Source organism: Dermacentor albipictus, chromosome 1 (genome assembly GCF_038994185.2).
Source record: "Dermacentor albipictus isolate Rhodes 1998 colony chromosome 1, USDA_Dalb.pri_finalv2, whole genome shotgun sequence".
Taxonomy (NCBI): domain Eukaryota; kingdom Metazoa; phylum Arthropoda; class Arachnida; order Ixodida; family Ixodidae; genus Dermacentor; species Dermacentor albipictus.
In genome coordinates this window covers 374,535,900-374,557,088 of record NC_091821.1, presented here as the reverse complement: position 1 = coordinate 374,557,088, position 21,189 = coordinate 374,535,900, and the positions used below count along the sequence as shown (strand labels likewise).

Below are 21,189 nucleotides of genomic sequence, written 5' to 3'. Positions count from 1 at the left end.
CTCTCTCGACTGCTCGTAAGTCAACCTAAACTGTCCTGAAATACTCTCAGCCCGCGCATGACACCTCAGTGTTGTGTTTAACTGCTTTAACCCTTTGACGGTTTTCGCAGTACATGTACGGCGGCGGTTTTCTGTCCCGCAAGGTCTTTGCCGTACGGGTACTGTTTCGATCCTCCGTTTGAAATTTCGCGCCATAATGACGATGCACGACCACTGGGAGGTGCTGCCACCTCTTAGGACTTACAAGAGGCGTTTGAAATTTGCGCTACCTTCTTGGGGAGATAAACAGAACTGACTTCTAGCTTCAGCGCGTCGTGCAGACTGCGGCAACACCCCTTTTGCGGTTTCGGTTTCGCCGCGTGGTCGCAACGGAGGCGCGCGAAACATCATTTTTCTCTTTGTCGGCACTCCCTTGCAGATGCGGTGAAAGTTTATTTCTATATTTGATTGGCGCTGCTCTTAGCTTGTTTATAACCGCCGCTCGCGAGGTATTCTCGCTCTCAGCGCCAACGCGCTTTCGCGGTTTCGGTTCCGCCGCAACGGAGGCGCGCGAAACGTGATCTTTATCTTTGTCTGCACGCTATCGCAGGGGCGGCAGAAGTTGATTTCTATCTTGAGTGGCACTGCTCTTAGCACGTTTATCACCGCCGCTCATGAGGTATTCTCGCTCTCTGCGGCTGTGCGGAGACTCGTGTTCCAAGGAGTACCACACTCTGAAATACTATTGAACATTTTGCAGTTCTGAGTGATGCCGACACCAAAATATTGTTCCTAATTTTTTTTGCTATTTATTCCCGACTTTATACATCTTGTAGATTCAAGATCCGCAATAAAGTAATTTGATCACCTGAGAAAGTTTTCTTCAAAATAATTCGACCCTCAAAGGGTTAAAGAGTTTATTTTGGTTTGGGTGAGGGACACCTGCATCTTGGCATCAGCCAACGCTATTTTTTTAGCTCAAGCTCCTTCAAAACGGTGGCTGTATGCTTCCTTTGCCGTTCATTCATCAATGCGTAGGTGCTTCCTGTTCTTGTCCTCCTTCCGCCACTCGTTCGCCTCACGGATCATTTGAAGCATCTTCTTGGTCAGTTGCACAGTCCACATCCGATTTTTTAAACTCTCTAGGGGGCGCATAAACGTCCAAAAAATCGGCCAGTTGGAAAAAATAAATGCATGTCATTTATTGCCCTTGAGGGCTCAAACCAGCACAGCCACATTCGAAAACACTCTGAAGGCCTGTCGGTACACATATTAGGCATATCGGAGATCATACTGTGACAGGGAATACCGCGTGCAAGCATGTATAATTAAGGAACACATACTGTCTCGTGGCAATAGCCCCTTCCCACGCTTATGCTTCACTGCAATACTTTTGCGTATGCTTCACCAAGTAACAGTTCTGTACAGAAGCTAAGCTGACTTTCGGGAAACGGCATTATACAATGCACTGTGCTTTCCAAGCTTCTAAGCCAATTGCGAGGACCACAAAGGCGGAGTCCATGCCATTGCTGACAGCAGCGAATTCTTTCAATAAAAAACACGGCACTGAACGGCAAGAAGCTTCAAAGCGAACGTCGAAGCAGCTAGGCCTAGCGTTGCCGCAGTGGTGACTATGGTTGCCAGCGGATCTGCGTGCGAGCGCCGGTTCGAGATGGCGAGGAAATCAAAATGGCAGCAGTGGTGGCTTTCATTTATACCCTTTTGGAGCTACAGTCACAGCAAAATGTCCGGAAAATCGGATGGCGAAAAGTTCTTGCATTCAAAATTTCAGATGTTCTGATACATTGACTCTATGGGGTATGTGGTGGTGCCACAAATCCGTCCAAATTATCGAAAATCCGGAAAGGCAGTCGTTGACTGAACACTGGCAACTCCTCCGGCCGACGACAGGACATCAAAGACGATTCATTATGATTCCTACCTGTTACTCAAGCCAGCATTGCCGTGACTTTCGACCCTTTCAATAACATTACAGCTAATTTTCCCTGTAGATGCACAAATTCTCAGAGTTTTCCCTGAGTTTTTCCAGATTACTTAATATCCCTGAGAATTCCCGGTTTTCCTGGTTGGTAGACACCATATATTATCAACAGCCCTTTCTACCCGGACAAACCTTGTACCGACAATGCCAGACCCAGCTGATGCAGTCTCGTTCTGCGTATTGCGGTGTTAAGGCATTGTGTGTACAATCCCCGCATACAGCTGGAATTGGGGAGCGCTCGCAGTCACAAGAAACTCCACTACCACATCAGCCGGGCAGCCCGTCCGCACCATGACACTCCTTTTGCGTCAAAAACAAAGTGTAATGCTTGCTTGGGCGGCATAAATCCCAAAGGAAATTCGCGATACACACGACAAGTGGCACTGAGCAGGTCTCTACAAGGAATATAGAGTAGCCGACCGATTTTCCAGACCTCACGGGAACTAAAATATAATAAAAGAAACCGTCCAGTCAGAAAATTTAAATTTATTAGGCTTCGAGCGACTTAAAAATATATCTAACAATGCCCTGCCTTGGAGTTGGAGAGCAGGGAATCGGAAGGAGGTGAACAAATTTGCTTGGATTTGTGCATGAGTGACATCTCCTTATACAGTCGACAACAGCATCACCGCATTGAGGATCTCCTTTAGCAGAGATCACCATGGAGATTGGAGAAATGGGCCATGTTCCTTCGCACCACTTGGCTCTCGTGAAGGTGCAGGAGGTGTCGCCGATCACACAAATGCAAAGCCACACAAACACGCACAAAGGCACGACGTCTCCGAGACAAATCTGCTCTATGGGCGCCAAGTGCAAAATAGCAAACGAAACTTAAAATTCTAATTTAAAAAAAAACAGATCCTGCATTAACTGATTATGACGATAGCGCTGACAGAAAAAAAAAAAGAAAAACTAAAGTAGAAAAGGTGCCATCACCTGAAGCATTTTGTCGACCAAGGGAGAGCGGGCATGGCCCCCGAGACTGAGGGATGGCATGCGCATCCTAATTTTGGAGGCTATGATCGAGTAGCGTAGTTTGGAACGAGCAATTTCGTCCGGAAAATCAAACTTTGGCACCTAAATTCATCTGAAAAATTGGTCACAAAATTGCATTACCTCTATGGGAACCCTGACGGTGAGCTTATGAAGTCCCAAATATCTAGCAAGTCCGAATTTTTCGCATCCGAAAAATCTGTCAGCGGATTTCCGGAGCGCAGTGACGTCATATTCTCCCTATTTCGCAGGGTTTACCGTATTTACTCGCATAATGATCGCACTTTCTTGTCAAAAAAATTTATGCAAATTCAGAGCTGCGATCATTACGCGAGTTAAATTTCCCATGAAAAACATTTTCTTCTTTCATCCCGCATTTGCTACGAGATGACAAGCAGGCGGCTGCCGCTGTCAGTGCGGGACACCAAAACAAACATGGTGGCCAGCGGAGCAAGCCGAACGTGCCGAACGTGATTATTTTTCTGTTCGTGAGTGCATTACGCGCATTGAAACAGTTTCTTCCGTATCAGTAATGAATAATATCATTAATATCGGCAAAGTTTGCAACAATAACGTAGCCATGTCCACTTTGAGGGGACAGAAACAGAGATGGGCGTGCTTAGCTGCCACTGACATAGAAACACATGGCGGGTATGCTGTGGAAACTGCAGCACTTGTCTTCACTACTATCCTTATGGCATGTTTCTGCTAAAGATGGGCGAATATTTTAGCTGTGTTACAAGCGTCGGCATATGAATATGATACACTTCTAACGTATCAGTGCAAACGTGGCTACTATCATTGCCGCTCACGATTTGTTGCGTGCCCACGAGTGCAAACGAAAGGAAGCAAAAGGCACATTTTTTGGTGTTGACCACAACCATTATAAAGCTTACAAATTATAAAGCCAAGGCAAGTTTGGTTGTAGCTTTTTTTTTTAATGGAAGTGTGGAAAGTGATAAAAGGAATAAAATGGGGCATCTGCTTAAGGGGGGATGAGGGTCTTGAAAACTTTTTTTTTATTTCTTAACGTATCTTCCTGAAAATTCGCATGCAGATATATCTTTCAATGCTGATTCCAAATATATATTCAGATTTGATATATCTCATTTAGAAATGAAGATATCGCAGAATAACTTATCCCACATAGGTCTTTTGTTACGGGCCATTATGGTAATTTCTTAATTAAAAAAACTAGTTTTAAAGAATAGCTGTCATTTCCAAGGACCTACTGCACATCCTAAAGCTAAAGAAATTTTTTAAAAGTCATCATATAGGTCATGAATGAATATCAAAGTAGGAAGAAAAAAACAATGCAGGAGTAATTAGCTTACACCTGACCTAATTGCTAGTCTATTTGGTTTAATGAAAAATGGAAAGCTTTAGGATGCAGCTGAGGTTTCACTGAAAAAAATGATACCTAATTCAATAAAATCAGTTGATGCAAACATTATGAAAAGTTCCGTAAGACAAAGGCATTTGATCGAAAAAGCAAAGCTGAGAAAATTGCATTCAAAGTTTTGCTTACTCTGCCACTTTTGTTTACCTATCACATGGAAAAATTTAATGCTTTAGCATGCAGCCCAGTCATTACTGAACACAATAACACCAAACTCACAGAAATCTGTTCATGTAAAGATTGTGAAAACTTCTGTATTGCGTTGGCCTTTGACAAAAAAAAAGCTCAAAAAGTCACCTGCTATTTTCTATGAATCTGCCACACATTCACAAAAGTCCTGGGCAGTAGTCCTGGGTTCTGTCAGGCTTGTGTTTCTTGGCCATCCTCTTCTTCACCTTTTCAGCGTTGGTGTGACTTTTATCAGACCTGCACAGCCTCTGCTTATCTTTCTCAAGGCTCCTACGAATGAGGCAGCTCCCAGGACTGTAAACAAGCTGTGCTGCAACAGCTCTGCTGGTTGCTGCCATTCCTTGGTTGAAGCGAGAAACTGCTTCTGCAACAGCTCTTTCAACAGCCAGCAAAGAGTCATGCGTGTTCTTGGAGCTTTGGCTCCAAATGACAGAGTGTAGGCACTCGATGGCGTTCTGTGTCATGCCATCTTTGCAGCGCTCCAAGAGGGCCTCGTCGCCCAGCCTTGCAAAGATTGGCTCAAGAGCAGTGCGAACGTGGCCTGGCAGAGGGTTTTTGTGTGGTGACGGCTCCACTTGGTTCGCCAAAGCAGGATTGAAGGCACACCACGAATCAACCCCTTGAGGACAGCAACTGTGGTCTGGGGCTTCATCTGTCGAGGTCATGTGCAACAGCGTGGCATGCACTGCCTTTTTCATGCCTGCAACGTCGTGGCTGTGGCTCCGCAAGGCATACCCATAGTAGTTTGTAATTTTCTTTATCTTATCTTGGGTGAGGTTGCCCTTTCCGCCAAGAGATTCTCCTTGTGCCTTCTTCTTCTCCACCAAGTTGCGAAGAGCCGTCCCCATCCGCTTGTGGACATGGTTCAAGCAGTCTTTCTTTTCAATGGATATATATCCATACACTTCTCCTGAGGTCAATGCATGAAAGGTGCGGCTATCACCATCAGAAAGTATAGTTGTGTACCGCAACCCATTTTTTTCCAGAGACCTGTTGAACAAAATGATAGCTGCTTCAGTCTCCATCCGGCCGGCATTGCAGTCGATGTTTTTCATGCACTTGTGGTTCACAGCCCAGTCACCGTACCCATCATCACTGGGATCAGGTGCTCCTTGGCACCCACGACAGTACCTCGAGAGCACAACATGGTCCAGTACTAGGCCAGTGTATACCTCTATGATGCAGCCTACTGCAATATTTGAATTGTGACCACGTGTTTTCCATGTGCCATCAAATATGACATCTACATTTCCTGGTGGATTCAGGAAGTTCTTGTACATGTCCTTCACCACTTTGACGCTTGCTGCTTCTGTAGCAGTAGCTACTGCCTGGCAAGCTTTCACCATGGTGTCCATATGCCCCCTGAAAGTCTTGTGGTGAAGTCCTCGGTGAGAGAGGTTCATGGTGGCACAAAAATCTGCTAGGGCAGTCGCTCCCTTGCCTATACTTTGAATTCCCTTCATTGCCCGCAAATTGACTTCAAAGGGCGTGATGTTGGATTTCCCGGGCACTCGTGGCGACGAGAAGTGCCGCTCGGCGAAATCGCAATTTGAGCATGTGAGCTCCAACTTCACTGCTAGGCCGTATTCTCTCTCACTGCACTTTGCGAGTTGGAGAGTGGTCATCCCACACTTGCTGCAGCTTGTGGACACAAACATCTTCTTTAGCACTGAGAGATCAACGATGATGTACTCTGTGCCGCGATCGTCATCTTCACTTGCTGTGCCGACGTTCATTAGCTCGAACTTGCGGGAAGTCGCGGACTGCTTCGCCAATGAAGTTTTAATGTTGTCTGCGTAATTTTCGCGCCCCGCGCACTCCGCCTCCGTGAAAAACACCGTGTCGAAGCGTTGAGCACGCGAGCTCGGTTCAGCCGCGTCCGCCGGCACCGAAGCGGCGTGCGGAAACGCCGAAGTCAACGTTAGGCTTAGGTCAGCCGGCTCGGCCACTTCCGACGACACGGAATCCGAAGCGACTTGCAGCGTCTCAAAAGTTGGCATTTTCGACGGGCTTAGTCCAGGCGCATCCACCGGCACTGCACAGACTTGCGGTAACGAAGTTGACACTGATCGGCACTGTCCAGCCGCGTCCACAGGCGAAGCTAGCGTCGACGGGGTTTGTTCAGCCGCGTCCACCGGCGAAGCTGTTGTTGGCGAGCTCAGTCCTGCCGCATCCACCAAGGGCACAGCAGCTTGCGGCATCACCGAAGCTGTAGTTCTCGACGATGTAGCGCTGTTCTTATTCCATGCGCGTCTCTTTTTGCCGACTGCTTTTCGCGTGCTTGCTTTCAAGCGCGCGTCTCGCGCCATCGTGACACGCGGAACAAAGCCACCAGGCACGCAAAAGCAAGAAATTCGTGGTTAAAAGAAGCGACCCAATAGCCAAAATATCTAGAAGAACGATAAAGAAAAAGGCAGAACGAAAAATACTAGGAAACAAAGAGGAGCTCGAAAAATGACGTGCGTGCAGGCGAAAGCAGACGACGTGAAGGAGTCGAACAACGCGGCCGCGGAAGGCGAAGCATACGTCACGGCCAATCAGAGGGCTGCGCCTCGAGGAGGCGCCCGGTTCACCCAATCAGCGGCTGTCTCGCGACGATTTCCCGCTTGAGAACGGGTGCCAATCCCTCCGCTGCACGAGGGTCTACAGCGTGCCGAGGGGCGCCAGAATGGAGAGCGGGAAACCAGCTTTCAAACGAGACCAAGATGGCGCCGATCGGTTCGCGTCGCGCGGAGCTACGGCAGCTTGAAAATGAGGAAAATCTTCGCGCTTGGCGTTCAATTGCGGCTCACCGACGTTTATAAATTACCGTTTATTTTATACTTCGAGTAGGAATTGCGCCATAATATTTTGTAGAGGCATAGTTGGGACATTAAAGACTTCAAAAACGCAATTTTTGAAAATTGCCATTTTTGACCATTTTTCGCGATTTCAAGACCCGCGTCCCCCCTTAAGAATCTTTGGTGCGTGCAGCCCGCTTAGCATGTCTTGAAGAGTCGTTCATGTAGCATTCAACAGCATTTGACAGATGGTAAGTGCGATCATCATTAGCTAGATTTGGCACACGACATATCGCTGCGGCAAGTTCCGGGTGCGATCATTACACAGGAAAGGAATCATTACGCAAGTGTGATCATCATGCAAGTAAATACGGTACTTCCTTGAGCCGATGTGGAGGAAGGACTGAGTGGAGGAACATTCTAGAACACAGGGCTACAACATGTGGTGCAGGATGGCATCGTACTGTAAAACCTTTAAGCAATTTTGGCACCACACCTCTGCACATTGTCAGGATAATGCAGAAAATTTCGTTCAGCACATTTCAGCACCATTAGCCATGAGAGTAGCACCACTGAAATTTGGTATAGATACTGACAATCTCTGACAATCTCTACTGACAATCTCCTTAAAATTGTCAATGCAATGCTAAAGCTTACTTGGCCTTACCTTATGTTTTCGACGATACACTTGATACTTTTCTTATGATATTATGAAGGAACATGGCAGCAACGACGACATATCAAAGGGACGGATGTCTACGAGCCCTTTGCAGGGACAGGGCTTTAGTGACTTTATGCCCAGGAAAACATGCACAAGGACCTACTGTAGTACCACAAGTTATTTCCTTTTCAGTGAGCCACTTACGACTCAATGGCGCTGATGGCATCCTCCACAGCAGCTCGCTCCCCCTGCTTGGCCGACTCCCCATTGAGGGGTCCAGGTATGGTAGCAGGTGCAGAGCTGCATGGGTTGGTCAGTGCCAGAGAGGCCAGCTGGTCCAGTGTCAGAAGGTACTTGGCAAGGAATGATTCGTCCACAGGGCCAGCCTGGTTTTCTAGGTAGGCCTAGGCAGAGGAGGGAACAAACAGTAAGCTCAAACTGAGAACCAGTGAGGGCATAACCTTGCAAGCATAAGGTTGGATGGCAGAGCAGGAAGCCCTTTTCTTGCACTGAATGCTCATCTTGTGCAGTTCTTGCACTGTTTACTTATTTCTAATGTGCACCTCTTTTTGCAAAAAAGTTCACTATAACTGATACAGTGAAATGTCCATATATAACAAGGTATTTTACTTTTGTAACCTCTTGTCCATAGAACACCATTTATTTAGAACCTCAATACAACAAAGCATGTTTGTACGCAATTTCAATATAATAAAATTTCACTGTTGCCGCAAAGGAATGCCGAGGCAAATGAAAACTTCTGTGGATGCAGATGGTCGAATGATTGAATTACAAGCCACATCATGTTCCAGATGAAGTCCAAGTGCAATAAGATCTTATGGCCCACTGTGTGCTTTCGGTGTGAGTGACATTGTGCGAGGGTGAGACAAGAAAGATGGTCGCTTCATGAGTGCCGCCTTCCCGTGCGAGCAAAGGGAAAGGAGGAGGGAAGCGATAAAGAATGCGCCAGGGGGCGGGTGGGAGCGAAATGGGGGGTAAGTTGGCGCGCATCTTGTTTTGGTCGTGGCTGAACATGGCTGTAAGGGTGGCTGAGTGCATAGGCAGCCGCGCACCCTGCTTTAGATAGAGGTAATCCGCCACGTGTGCAAAGAGTGGGCGTGACGAGACGGTGTCGCACCATGCAAGTGTGCATTTAGTATTAGAGGTTCCGTAATCGAGTTTCAGTGATATTCGCTCTCCGCTGAGGGCAATTTTCCTGATAGCATCATCCCAGTGCGGGCGACCCTATCAGCAGCAGGAGCATAGTGCACGCAAAAGCATGACTGGCTTCACTTAAAGGGATACAGAATAAAAATCGAAGAATATAGAGAAAGCCCCACAAATGCATTCCTAAGACACGGTTGCTATAGTATATAGTCATTATTCGGGTTACTTTTGCGCGGATAGCGTTATTTTTGACGCTCTATGAGCGGCCACCGCATCACCAGCAAAACGCTTCCAACAAGCCGGCGGATCCAACGTCACACCTACCCTCAGCAGCCGCGGAGCGAACTGACCGGCTGCGCAGTTCTGTTTTCCTCGTGCTGCACAGTGCAAAATGCCAAGTTATAGTGAGAGTGATAGCATGAGCGGAGATTATGACTCCGACTTGAATGAGCAGCCTACTGAACGACCACGAACGATAAAGGCGTATGCCTACGATCCGTCCGCGTCGTCAAGTGAAATTGATGACGACTCGCCGCAGCAGTCACCCTCCGCAGTGCCGAGGGAGACTGGACCAGCGAAGTGGTGCTTACACTGTGCATTCCATGTACACACGTTCGCCTCGAGATATCAGGGGCGGCACCATAAGTGGAAACCAGATATAAACGCGGTTTCTGTGGCTCGGATCGCAAGCTCGCACCTGTCACGAATGAGTTAGCGAGACGAGAGGCGCACGCCTCATTGACAGTGTAGCATCCGTGGCGGTGCACCCAGCGTGATTCACTCCCACAAACGCTTTGCCATGTTTGGTTTCAACAGAGCGAGGACGCTTATGCCTCAGGCTATGCAATGCCAGGTGACGTAAGGAAATTACTCTGTGTTCTGCGCAAAGCGGCTTGCTCCGCTCGCTTGGTTGTATATGTTATCTGTAGCTGCCAGCACGTAAAACATGAAAGCTACCAAGGCACAAACAGGTGCAGCAAGTACACACTGTAAAAAAAAAAAAAAGAAATTGTTGAAGATATTGACGCGTGTAGGCCTCCCTATACCTACGCCATTGGCGCAGGTGTGGCCGGCGGCGTGAGCATAACAGTCAGCTGCCGACTTTCGCACGGCAGGTGCTTGATGCGCACAAGTAGCTGTTGTTGAGAATATATGCGATGAAGCAACGCGTGAGGAGTGAAGCCAGGCATGTGCAATGACTGAAATGTGCCTCTGTAAGCAGGGAGCGTTTTGTTATTCATGGAGTGAACGAATACATGCGCAGCGGTTTCAGCGTCCCGTTGTTTGCCGAGCACTCCTTCCCTTGGTGCAAACGAGATGGTGCCACCAGTCTCATGTCGGCAAATTTTTTTTCGTCAGCCGTCGCTTCAGACGATGCGGATTTCGATTCATTATGGCAGAATTGGCCAAACATCTGGCTCAGAACGTCGCACAAACGACTAATTACGGTAAAACGGCACCTGTGCGCAAAACTACAGCGTGAACAAGCCAGCGGTTCACGGAAGAAGCATTCATGAGAGGCACGCAAGAAAAAGACTACCGCTGCCTGCCATTTTCACATGCGCACAGCAGACCCTCGGCATTCTGCGGCATTGACAGGGCTGCTCCACACATCAAACCACAAATCCACGAGATATCATGAAAAGCCAACAAACACTGACACCAAGGACAACATAGGGGAAATTACTTGTGCTTAATAAATGAAATAAAGAAACTATAGATTAATGGAAATTAAAGTGGATGAAAAAACAACTTGCCGCAGGTGGGAACCGAACCCCCAACCTTCGCATTTCGCGTACGATGCTCTACCAATTGAGCTACTGCAGTGCTGTTTCCCTATCCACTTTCTTGGGTATTTATGTGTCCTAGTAGAACCCTGGGAGTGTTAGCCAGCGCCACCACTCACAGACCTCGGCAGCGGACGTGGAACGTCTTTTTTGCCGCAGGCGTCACGAGAACGTGATCTTTTTGGGTGAAGGCAACTGGTCAATAAACCCACATAAGCTACCTGAAGGCATCAATGTAGCCGGATTCGAGAGCCTCGTTATGTAATGAACAAGAAGAAAGGGGGTTAAGCGAGGGGCCCGATTTTTATAGTCATATCATGAGAAGCCAACAAACACTGACACCAAGGGCAACATAGGGGAAATTACTTGTGCTTAATAAATGAAATAAAGAAACTATAGATTAATGGAAATTAAAGTGGATGAAAAACAACTTGCCACAGGTGGGAACCGAACCCACATAAATACATGTGGACACATAAATACCCAAGAAAGTGGATGGGGAAACAGCGCCGTGGTAGCTCAATTGGCACAGCATCGCACGCGAAATGCGAAGGTTGTGGGTTCAATTCCCACGCAGCTGCCCCTCGAAAACGGAATATTTCAACAAATTCTAATGAATCAGCATCGGCATTTTTTGATGGTGGTAGCAGCACAGACTCGGAAGACTATTTTTTTATCAGACTTCAGCACGGATGGCCAAATGCATCAAATAGCCGTGGAACGTGAACAGATAACAGTCAATAGGTTTTGTTTTCTACTACAAACCGTTTCGTTGCTGCCGCACTCAGATCTAAAGATATCAAGGGCGTTCTTAAGATCACAGTCCTCATCTGCAGAGTGTCAACGTCATTTGGGCGTCAACACTTGCCGGTGACGGCACAAAGAGCGAAGTTTTGCTCAACGGGGCGGCTGTGAGTGGACCTCATACTGCACTATTATTGCGCTCCATAGTGCCACATGGCAGTTTGTAAGAGCCACGACATGAGCACGATAGCCACTATGGCTAACATTTTCCTTTGTATATAAAGAACTTCTACAGAAAGAAAGCTTATATTTGCAGGAATGTTGTATATAGCCTTTTTGTTTGAAATGTACATTTCAGAATTTTTTCATGTTCTCTTGGTGAAAAGCAGCACCAATGTTCTTAGAGTTTCCTCGTTTTCCTCACAAATTTTTCTCTTAGTTCACTTCTTTCAGAGAATTATTAATAAATGTTATCTTGAAAATGATAAAATTAGAAAGCACATTCCTCTTGCAAATTGATATCATACATTCTAATATCAAGCATTTGCTGTAGCAGTAGATATACTTACTAGACTACCCAAAAACTGCCCATTATCCCACATACAAGACAGTGTTAAGCAGGGCACAGGCACAGTGAATATCCAGCCTAGCAGCCTGGCATTTTTGGCAGTAACCACCAGTGGGTGACCCCCTGTGCAGTTATCAATAAGTTCTGTCCTGTTCCAAAGAGCACACATGCCTCAAATACGTCAGCCAGGCAGCGCTGCCAGGGAAGTGAGTAAACAGCCTCAGCGCCAAACTGAGGCTCCTCCTCAGCTTGCAGTGCATGCTTGTAGGCGTCCAGCACACGTCCCGAGTTCAGCAGCAGCCTCAACAGCTTCACACGCAGTGCCACATCCAGCGGACGGGTCACCTGCGCATAGAAGTGAAATGTGAACTCCAGTTAATAAGCATGTGCGAATACTACAGAGTACATTTCGAATCCAATATCAAATCGAACAAACAAAAAGAAAGCTGAATATCAAACACAGTTGACAACCAATTTTACGGACATGCCCGACAATTCAAACGCTTTTGTGGCACCACCACATACCCCATAGAGTCAATGCATAAGAACATATGAAATTTCATATGCAAAAAAAAAAAAACCTTTGCTGTCAGATTTTCTGCACTTTTTGCCATGACCACAGGTTCAAAACGGCATTATTCAAAGCCACCGCCGTCGCTATTTTAATTATCACGCCACCTCGAAATGGCTCTCTCATACGCAGATCCGCTGGCAGCCGTAGCGACCACAGCGGCAACATTAAGCCTAGCTACTTCGACGTTCGCTACAAAGCATCTGCTACAGGTGCCATGTTTTTCATTGAAATAATGTGCCGCTGTTAGCAATGGCGCCGACTCCACCTCTGTAATCCTCGCCAATGACTTCGAAGCTCGGAAAGCATAGCGAACTGCATAATGACGGTGACCAAAAGTCAACATCGCCTCAATACAGCATTGTAATGAGGTGAAACATACCAAGAGTAAGAAGGGGCAATCGTCATGAGACGGTATGTTTTCCTTAGGCTACGTTCACACTTGGGAAGTGGCAAGTGGGCGGAAAGGCCAAAGCGGCCGGAATATCTTCTCCACGCATGTCCAAAATGTTCACATTTGTTTCACCAATGCAGCGGAAACCACTGCCGCTTTCACCCACATCCATCTAGTCTGTGTACGTTTGTCCGCATGATGGCGCTGTTCATCACACCATTTCAAGTGGCATGTTCATTCATTGACCCATCAAATATCAAAAACTATCATTTCACGCAACTGCATGTGTCCAACTTTCATCTGCTATGGTTGAGGAATAGTTTTGATACTTTTAGCTAGTTGTTCTCCCTAAAAATAAACAATGAAGAAGGGAAAATTTTAAATCTTACGACCAGATGTTTACATGCTAGTGCACCTTCCGGTGAAGAGGAACCACTTTCCGCTTCGCCGTGGCGAAAAATTCAGTCCGAGATCGATCAGGCTCGCCGCCTGATTTTCCGTGCGTTTCGGCACCTAGGCAGGAGGGCTTTGTCAAGTTTTTTCTGCTTCCGCCTGCTCCGAGACCAAGTGTGAGTGTAGCCTTAAAGGCGGCATGACACGGTCACTCAACAATTTGTGGTTTCCGGTAAGAAATTGTAGCAAAGGGTTTATTACGGCTATACATGCATAAGAACTTGGCAGTACAGTCGCCGACCGTTTATTCGGACCTCACGGGGACTGCCGAAATGTCCGAATAAACAGGTGTCTGAAAAAGCAGATTAAGGGAAAAAAAATGAAATCCTTAATTTCCACGCACTTATTCGAGCTCGGCAGTAGGCTTGAAGAAATCGTGAATGCGCCGTTGCACGCTGTTCCGTTTATGCGCAGTCGGACAAGCCTGAATCTCGGAGAGGGTCGTACGGTCACTATAGGCGGCTGAAAGCACAGTCACTGCTTGTACACGCTCCGCATGCGACGGCAGCGTAGCACATGGTGCGTCAACTTCCGACTCAGTCATTGTCCGGCGGTGCAGCAGAAACTTGACGAATGATATAGCCGTCGTCGAGTTCTGCGCATGTCAGTACAGCAGTGTCGGCACCTGTGAAACTGTCAATGAGACGGTGTCCGGAATCGCAATGCAACCACTGCGCAAATCTCGGCAGAACATTTTCCCCGTCGCTAGGGAGCACATCGGAAGGCGACAAATCTTAGGCCTCCCGGCACCCGCTTGTCGGCATTCCGCAGCGCAGTCTGCGCGGGCACTGTCGGCGCCATTAGAGACTTGACGCAATGTTTCCGTATGCCGCGTTAATCACCGAAACCTCGACACAGCACGCAAAGCAAACACCACCATGCCGACACCAGTCACACAAACGAAAAAACGCGGCCTGCTCGCAGCGTCGTGCGTGAAGAAACAAACAGCTGCTGGATTGTCTTGACATGGCTTACTAAGCTGAAACCAGAACTGCTGCAAAGCTACTCTATCGAACTAGGCAGAAACGATGATGATGAGCGGGGATTTCCAGTAGCGCCACTTCGTGGGGCACCAAGGAAGCTACGTTCAAAACAAAAATGGCGTTCAGCCAGTCGAACCATGCACCGGTTAGAATCGGTGCATGGTGCTCTCGACCGAGTTGGGTCAAAGAGTGTCCGAAAAATCAGACGAGAGGTTGCAAGGTGTCCGAACTTTCGGCAGTTGTTATACGTTATGGTCTATGGGGAGAATGGCGGTGCCGCGAAGCTGACCGAATAATCGGGCATGTCCGAATTTTTGGAGTCCGGAAAATCGGTCGGCGACTGTAAAAGCCCATTTCTGTCCAAAATATAAGCTAGAACTCTATGGCTCTAAGCCCCACCCTCCGGCGCCCACCGCCATACTGCCAAGCCATGTGTGACATCCTGCGCTGCATGGAACCAAACCATCGTCTGCTACGAAATTGGCCACCACGCCATGTGAGGTCGGGGCATATCTGCTGTTTGTTACCGTATTTGCTCCAGATGTTGTGTGCCACGTCTTCAACACTGCGAATTTTGCGTGATGAAGCAAGCGAGGAATCTCTGAGCAGCACATGCAGTGATGGCGTAGTATACGCTGCGCACTGACTTCCACATCGCCATCAGCTCAAGTGACAAAAAACGACCTCCGAGATCCACGAGCGCCGGCTGGCTTGCGCAAATCTCAGAGGCCATGGACGAAGACAGTGTAGTAAATGTGGTCAATGTAGGTGGTGACATTGGTGTTGCATTAAATGCTGCTGATGCTTTTCTGCACTCTTGATATTTCATGCGTTCAGCACTGCTTAGCCATCCGTTCATGGGAGGCAAAGTCTCATGCTACTTCGCACAATGCAAATTGTTACACGCGTAGATTGTTTGCTGGCATGCATTTATCTAGGATCCGTACTCAACAAAACTGCGATGTTGTTAAGCAGCTGCATGCTCCACCAGTTTTTTTTTTTTTTTCACTGTAGTTGCATGCAGCATACGCACACAAATGCCGGCGCACGTGTGTCCACGGTGCAAGGATTTGCCGCGATGTATGCTTTGGCTGAACCTTCACTTGAACTTGCTTTATTGCACCTGATATCCATAAAACAAATAGCAAGGCTAACGTCTGGCCGGGGAGCTGCCTGCTGGATTGGTCCGTACGCAAACACGGTCGCCATTGTATCTGGCCGCAGCCTTAGCTTTTTCATGGGTATCCCAAACTCAGTGAGCAGGCGCAAATCGTCGTTGTAGCTGCCTGATGTGAAGTGTTCCAAGAACAAAACAAAAGCATCAGATAATTGCCAGTCCTTCCTGCCCACATTAATCTTCCAAGCCTAAGTTTGAGCGGCTTCTTGGGGAACCTGAAGTACGATATGGAGCACACCTTGCTCTGTTCGCTCTGACACCCAACAGCGCTACATAGGCGATGCGGTGGCATTGTTTCAGCCCCTACAAGCTGAACAATTCCAATGGCAAACTGAACAAAGCAGAAGATTCCCCAATGCGGCGCGCACAGCTGACACACCAGATTCCTTGCCGGAATATACAATATACATGCTCATTCGGCATGCATGCAGCCTGTGATGTCACGGCTCGGGAGCGTGCTGGTGTTGCCCCACTGTTATGCCGTTCGAGTGTAATATAAAAAATTAAATTAGAAATTGCGTGCTGGCTTAAATGTGCTAAAATTTCGATTTGTTGAACGCACAAAGATTACCTTACACAATACAGATAAGAAAGAAAATTGAGTGTCATGCACCCTTTAACTTTATGTACGTGCATGCATCCACCGTTTCCAATCGCAGTACGAGCACCAATATGCATAATGAAGTCAACTGACAGGCCTTTAGAGGTATTTCGGACGTGCCTGTGGTGATTTGAGTCCTTGGGGGCAGTAAAAGGCATGCATTCATTTTTTCGGATGTTTCGAGACCAAAAAAGATCGGATGGCAACTGAATAATCAATTTTAACTCACACTTTTGTGCTTCAAAATTTTGTGCAAGAAGTGTTCCAAGATATGCTCAGGAGCCTAATCACATTAGTTGACCAGAATCTTGCTAGCTATCAGTAACTTAGGTACCTTATGAATGAAGATCAGTAACTTATGAATGAAGATACGTAGTATGCTCTACTCTTATAAAGGAAACACCAAATTAGTATGCCACTACTGATAACTAGCCAGTTCATATACGAAGATCTGGAAAATATTTTTTTGTGAATAGAATGTGTCAAATAATATTGAGTGCTTTTTTTCCCTTCTGAAGCTGAAAAAATAGCAAAGTTGTCCTCAATACCAATGAGGTTTTCAGTTTAATATTGGGTCATACTCTGCTTATAGGCATTAACCCTTTCGCTGTCACGGACGTACCGGTACGTTCTCTATCGTGCGTTCAAAATTTCGCGCCAGAGCGCAAAGCTGGCGCTCCTGGATTGGCCACGCTATCTGTTGACTCTTTCTACAAGTTCGTATATTCGCCCCGACCTGTGTTACTCCATGTACTGAAGAGTACGGTGCGACTGCCACTCCCCACTTTCTCTTTGCTGAGTGGCGCGGTGGCTCCGTGTTCGCTGTATCATGCGTCGCGCGCGTGTGGTTATGGGTTCAAGGGTTGTTCTGCCATCTCCGCTGGTTTGAAGGTTTTTATTTTTTCTTCTGTTGGTGTGCCTGCTACGGCGCGCGCGTCAAGTTCAGGCGCACGTGCCGTTGCCTCTCCGAAAAGAGTGACTCGTTGCTGCTTTCGCTCTCTCGTCGCACCCTCGCTTCCGGCTTGCAGCAGTAAACGTAAAGCCCTTCGAACTTTGTTTAGCCTTTTTCCATCTCCCTCTGTCTTCTTGATCACGCAATGTCCCATTGCTCTCCGTTGTGCGGGCGACTGAAAGCGGATCCTCCCTGCGCGCGGTTACTTTCGGATGGCTCAGCGCGCGGGACCTTCCGCGGGACCTTCGTCTGCTCATTGGAGCGGTGGCTCAATTCCGATTCACAATACGAGCCGAGCTCGGATTCGGACTCTGACAGAGTCGCATGCCAGGAAGAGGGTTCCGCATCGTCAGATTCAGATGTTGAACGGATTTTATAGTCAGGCTGATGATGATGATGATGTTTACTAACAACAGCTGCAGAACATTGAAATGTGCATATTGCATTGACTATGTTATTTGTATACCAATCATAATCAAAAATATATTGCTACGTTCATTCCCTGTTATGCTCGTTCCCTGAAACCAAGCCGACACTGGGGGTGCGTCACAGCCAGAAAGGTCCGACAGCGAAAGGGTTAAGCAATCATCTATTGCTTAGGCAGCATTGCTTTCCATTTTCCTTTAAAAAAACAGCAGGGTTTTTCGACCTTTAAGAAAGGTGGTTTCTGTAAGCTATCGTCAGCTAGTTAACACCATTCTTTGTGACGAATAAAAGCAGGAAATGTTCATCATGTCACTCAGTAGAGTCATCAGCATCGATGATAAACAGTTCTAAAACCGGGAGGCCCACAGCAAGTTGAATCAAGACCAACAGGCTGACTTTGTTTCTATTTACTTGATAAATCGCACCTAAATTCGAAATAGGTATTCAGAGCAGCAAAAAAGCTGTACTCTTATGCTGTAATCACAAAGCTACTAAAAAAGAAATATTTTTAATGCACAGGATTAAACGAAAATGTGCAGAAACCCACGCAGAGTAACCAAATTCTGCATCAGCAGTCGACAAAAATATCTGCACAGACTTCATGCAGAAGTATACAAGCAATTTCAGACAAAAACTTTGAGAAAAATGTTTGTTCATAAACAAACTGAAAAAGAAAAGGAAGAAAAACAACACAGAGAGAGAGTTGGGAGAAAAAAGTGAGAACCAACTAAGCAGTTCTTACCAGCTCCGATGTGATGAGATTTTCCATGTCCTTTACATCTGGTTCACCTCTGGCTCGCGTCAAACTTTCCTGTCAGTACAATGAAAGTAACAAACATGTCACTCTTCAATATTGGGAGCGAAGACTTACAGTGTCGCTAGCATAGTATGAGGGATAACGCGGCACACTCTTCATAGGTTTGGCTGTCAGTGCTTAGCAAAAACACCATGCGAGAGCCATCCTGGACATTTCTGTAAGTACTCTCGAAAAAGGGAAGCGTTTTACTGTAAAAATAATAGTCTTGACATATGAGAAAGCACAGAATGGTTTACAGATGCTATCTCTTTACCGAATACATACAGTGTACGCCCACTGCGTGTGGTCGCCACAATGGAGTCGGAGAAATAGTTAGGAAATGGGCGCGCTTTTTAAGCGTACAGACGGCGACGTAAATATTTGGCATCGATCACTTTCGGACTTGTTCGCGGCGCCATATATTTACATCATTGACCCTTAAAGGGTTAAAGGGACTGACAACTGGCCGGAATGTGTAGCGAGATGTTGATGGAAATGAAATGACCATGATTTATAGTGATAGAATGCAGCCCACTGTGCACGATTTAAGTTGTAATTATAATTTTAAATTGGCAAAGACTGCAAGTCGGCTGTCATCAAGTAAAGCATATTTGATCCTTAAAAGTGCAGTTCGTATATTAGACTCTTCCATTTTATCTATGCCCATTAAAAAGTAAAGAAAGTCCACACTAACGAATGAAACACGCATCCCACAATGCATGGTGGCTGTTACTGTTAATATGCTGATAATATGCTGTTGCAATTAAGCACCCTGCACCAAGCCTCCGAGTAAGTACCCAGAGTTGTGTGGTCTCTCGGTGAGATACAAAATGCCATTGACTAGTTGTGCGTTATATAGGTGCGCACAACATTAGCCCAGGCGTGGCTATGGCTACACGCTGAACCCAGTATCACGTGTAAATGCCTCGTTTTGCTTTCAAGAACTCAACTTCACTTGCACTTTTGACTGGTTAATGACCAAAGCAGTTGGACAGGAAACCACGTAACACTTAGCTATTATTGCAGGAAAAATTCAATACTTCAGAAAACATGAATCACGGGAACATTGGCTTAATAAACAAAATAATACTTTCTCGCAGATACGTCCACACTTGTCTGCCTCCAAACAATGCAGCCAGCCATAAATCGCTGTCGCGCTCACCTTTCACTGCTTTCAGTATGCTTACAGGGAATGACTACATCCTCACTGATCGAAAAATCCTGATAAAAAAATGTTCCAAGGTGTTTTCCCCATTGCCACTTCATGATCAGACACGGACCAGTAAGCTTTGCATTACACTAAAGAAATGGGTATCATGAAAACGGGTTTCTTTTATTTAGCACAATTCAGCTTCAAGATTAACCTAACGCAGAATGAAAAAAAAAAAAAAGGAACACAAACCTTGAGCTTAAAAACAATCCTGTGACCCGGAAAAAGGCTCTCAGCTCGCTCCAGCCAGTACTGAAATGGCAGGAAAGCACATCAACATGCTCACAGCAAGCAAAGTGCAGGCAACACATCGCTCCAGCACACATGCGGAAGTGGGAGCACCATAGAGGAATTGAAGGGTAAGTAATGCTTGCCATAGCCTTCACTTAAGTGCAATACACAGTGAAGCTACAGGCCTAACCCATTTCAGAGCAGCTTTAGAAGCAGCCAAAACTGCATTTCGGAACAGTAAAATAGACTTTCGGAGCATGTTTACGAAAGAGGTTGCAACTATATATTACATGGCACTTCTACATTGGCCAATGCATGTGAAAGCAGTAAGTGGTCACTTGTTTATAAATTCAAACACTAAACATGACCCCTAACCCCCTCCTTTTTTTTTTTATCGCAGTCCTTACTGTGGTCCTTGATGAAGTGGTGGTGTCCTAAGTGCTTACAGAAGCATGATGCATGTAGTACATGTGGGTTACTTAACCGTGATGAAGGTCAGGTGCACGTAGTACAATAGTACAAGCTTCGCTTACCCTCTTTTCCCAGTAGGAAAAGGGTTGGTCATTTTCCTATTTTCACAAAAGCTTGCGATTGCAAAAACTGTCGTTCTTGTATATAAGAAAAGGAAGACTTTTCAACAGAGTGCCTACTGGGGTAGAATTTTATGCAGAATGCAACTGTGGAGTCAAATTTTGAGATTCCACAGCTGTTTATATGAAAAGTGAAATTTTGTCCATCAGATGGAAGTTAATTTGCTGGTGAAGCCAATTATGCAATATTTTTCTCCATACAAATTCTGAAAATGTAACAAAACAGCTGCACAGTGGCATAGTTTGGGCCTTCCTAATAATATATTATAAACAACAATTCCAAAATTTTGACATTTTAGAATGACACTTTTTGCAATTAACCATAGACACTTCAATATTTGAAAATTAATAGCTGTTTCAAAAATTATTCGTGGATATTAATATTTTGGCATCTGGCCTTATAATACTGTCTTGAACCTATCCTCCAAATTTTATCAAAATCAAGTTAGTGATACAAAAATTCACTTTTGCAGACCATCTTCCGCTTACCTACCGTATTTGCATGATTCTACCGTGCCACCAACTGTAACGCACCC

General features: G+C 46.3%; 1 protein-coding gene across 1 annotated transcript in view; it reads right to left on the bottom strand.

Moving 5' to 3' along the window:
* The window catches only part of LOC135901764 (E3 SUMO-protein ligase RanBP2-like), a 163,117-nt gene that overhangs the window by 133,240 nt on the left and 8,688 nt on the right, over positions 1–21,189 (bottom strand). The window contains exons 6-9 of the mRNA XM_065431613.2: positions 20,025–20,084; positions 18,569–18,637; positions 12,441–12,614; positions 8,208–8,407 (exon numbers count right to left, since the gene is read on the bottom strand). Coding sequence (XP_065287685.1) covers positions 8,208–8,407; positions 12,441–12,614; positions 18,569–18,637; positions 20,025–20,084 — 503 coding nt within the window. The remainder of the gene's footprint in view (positions 1–8,207; positions 8,408–12,440; positions 12,615–18,568; positions 18,638–20,024; positions 20,085–21,189) is intronic.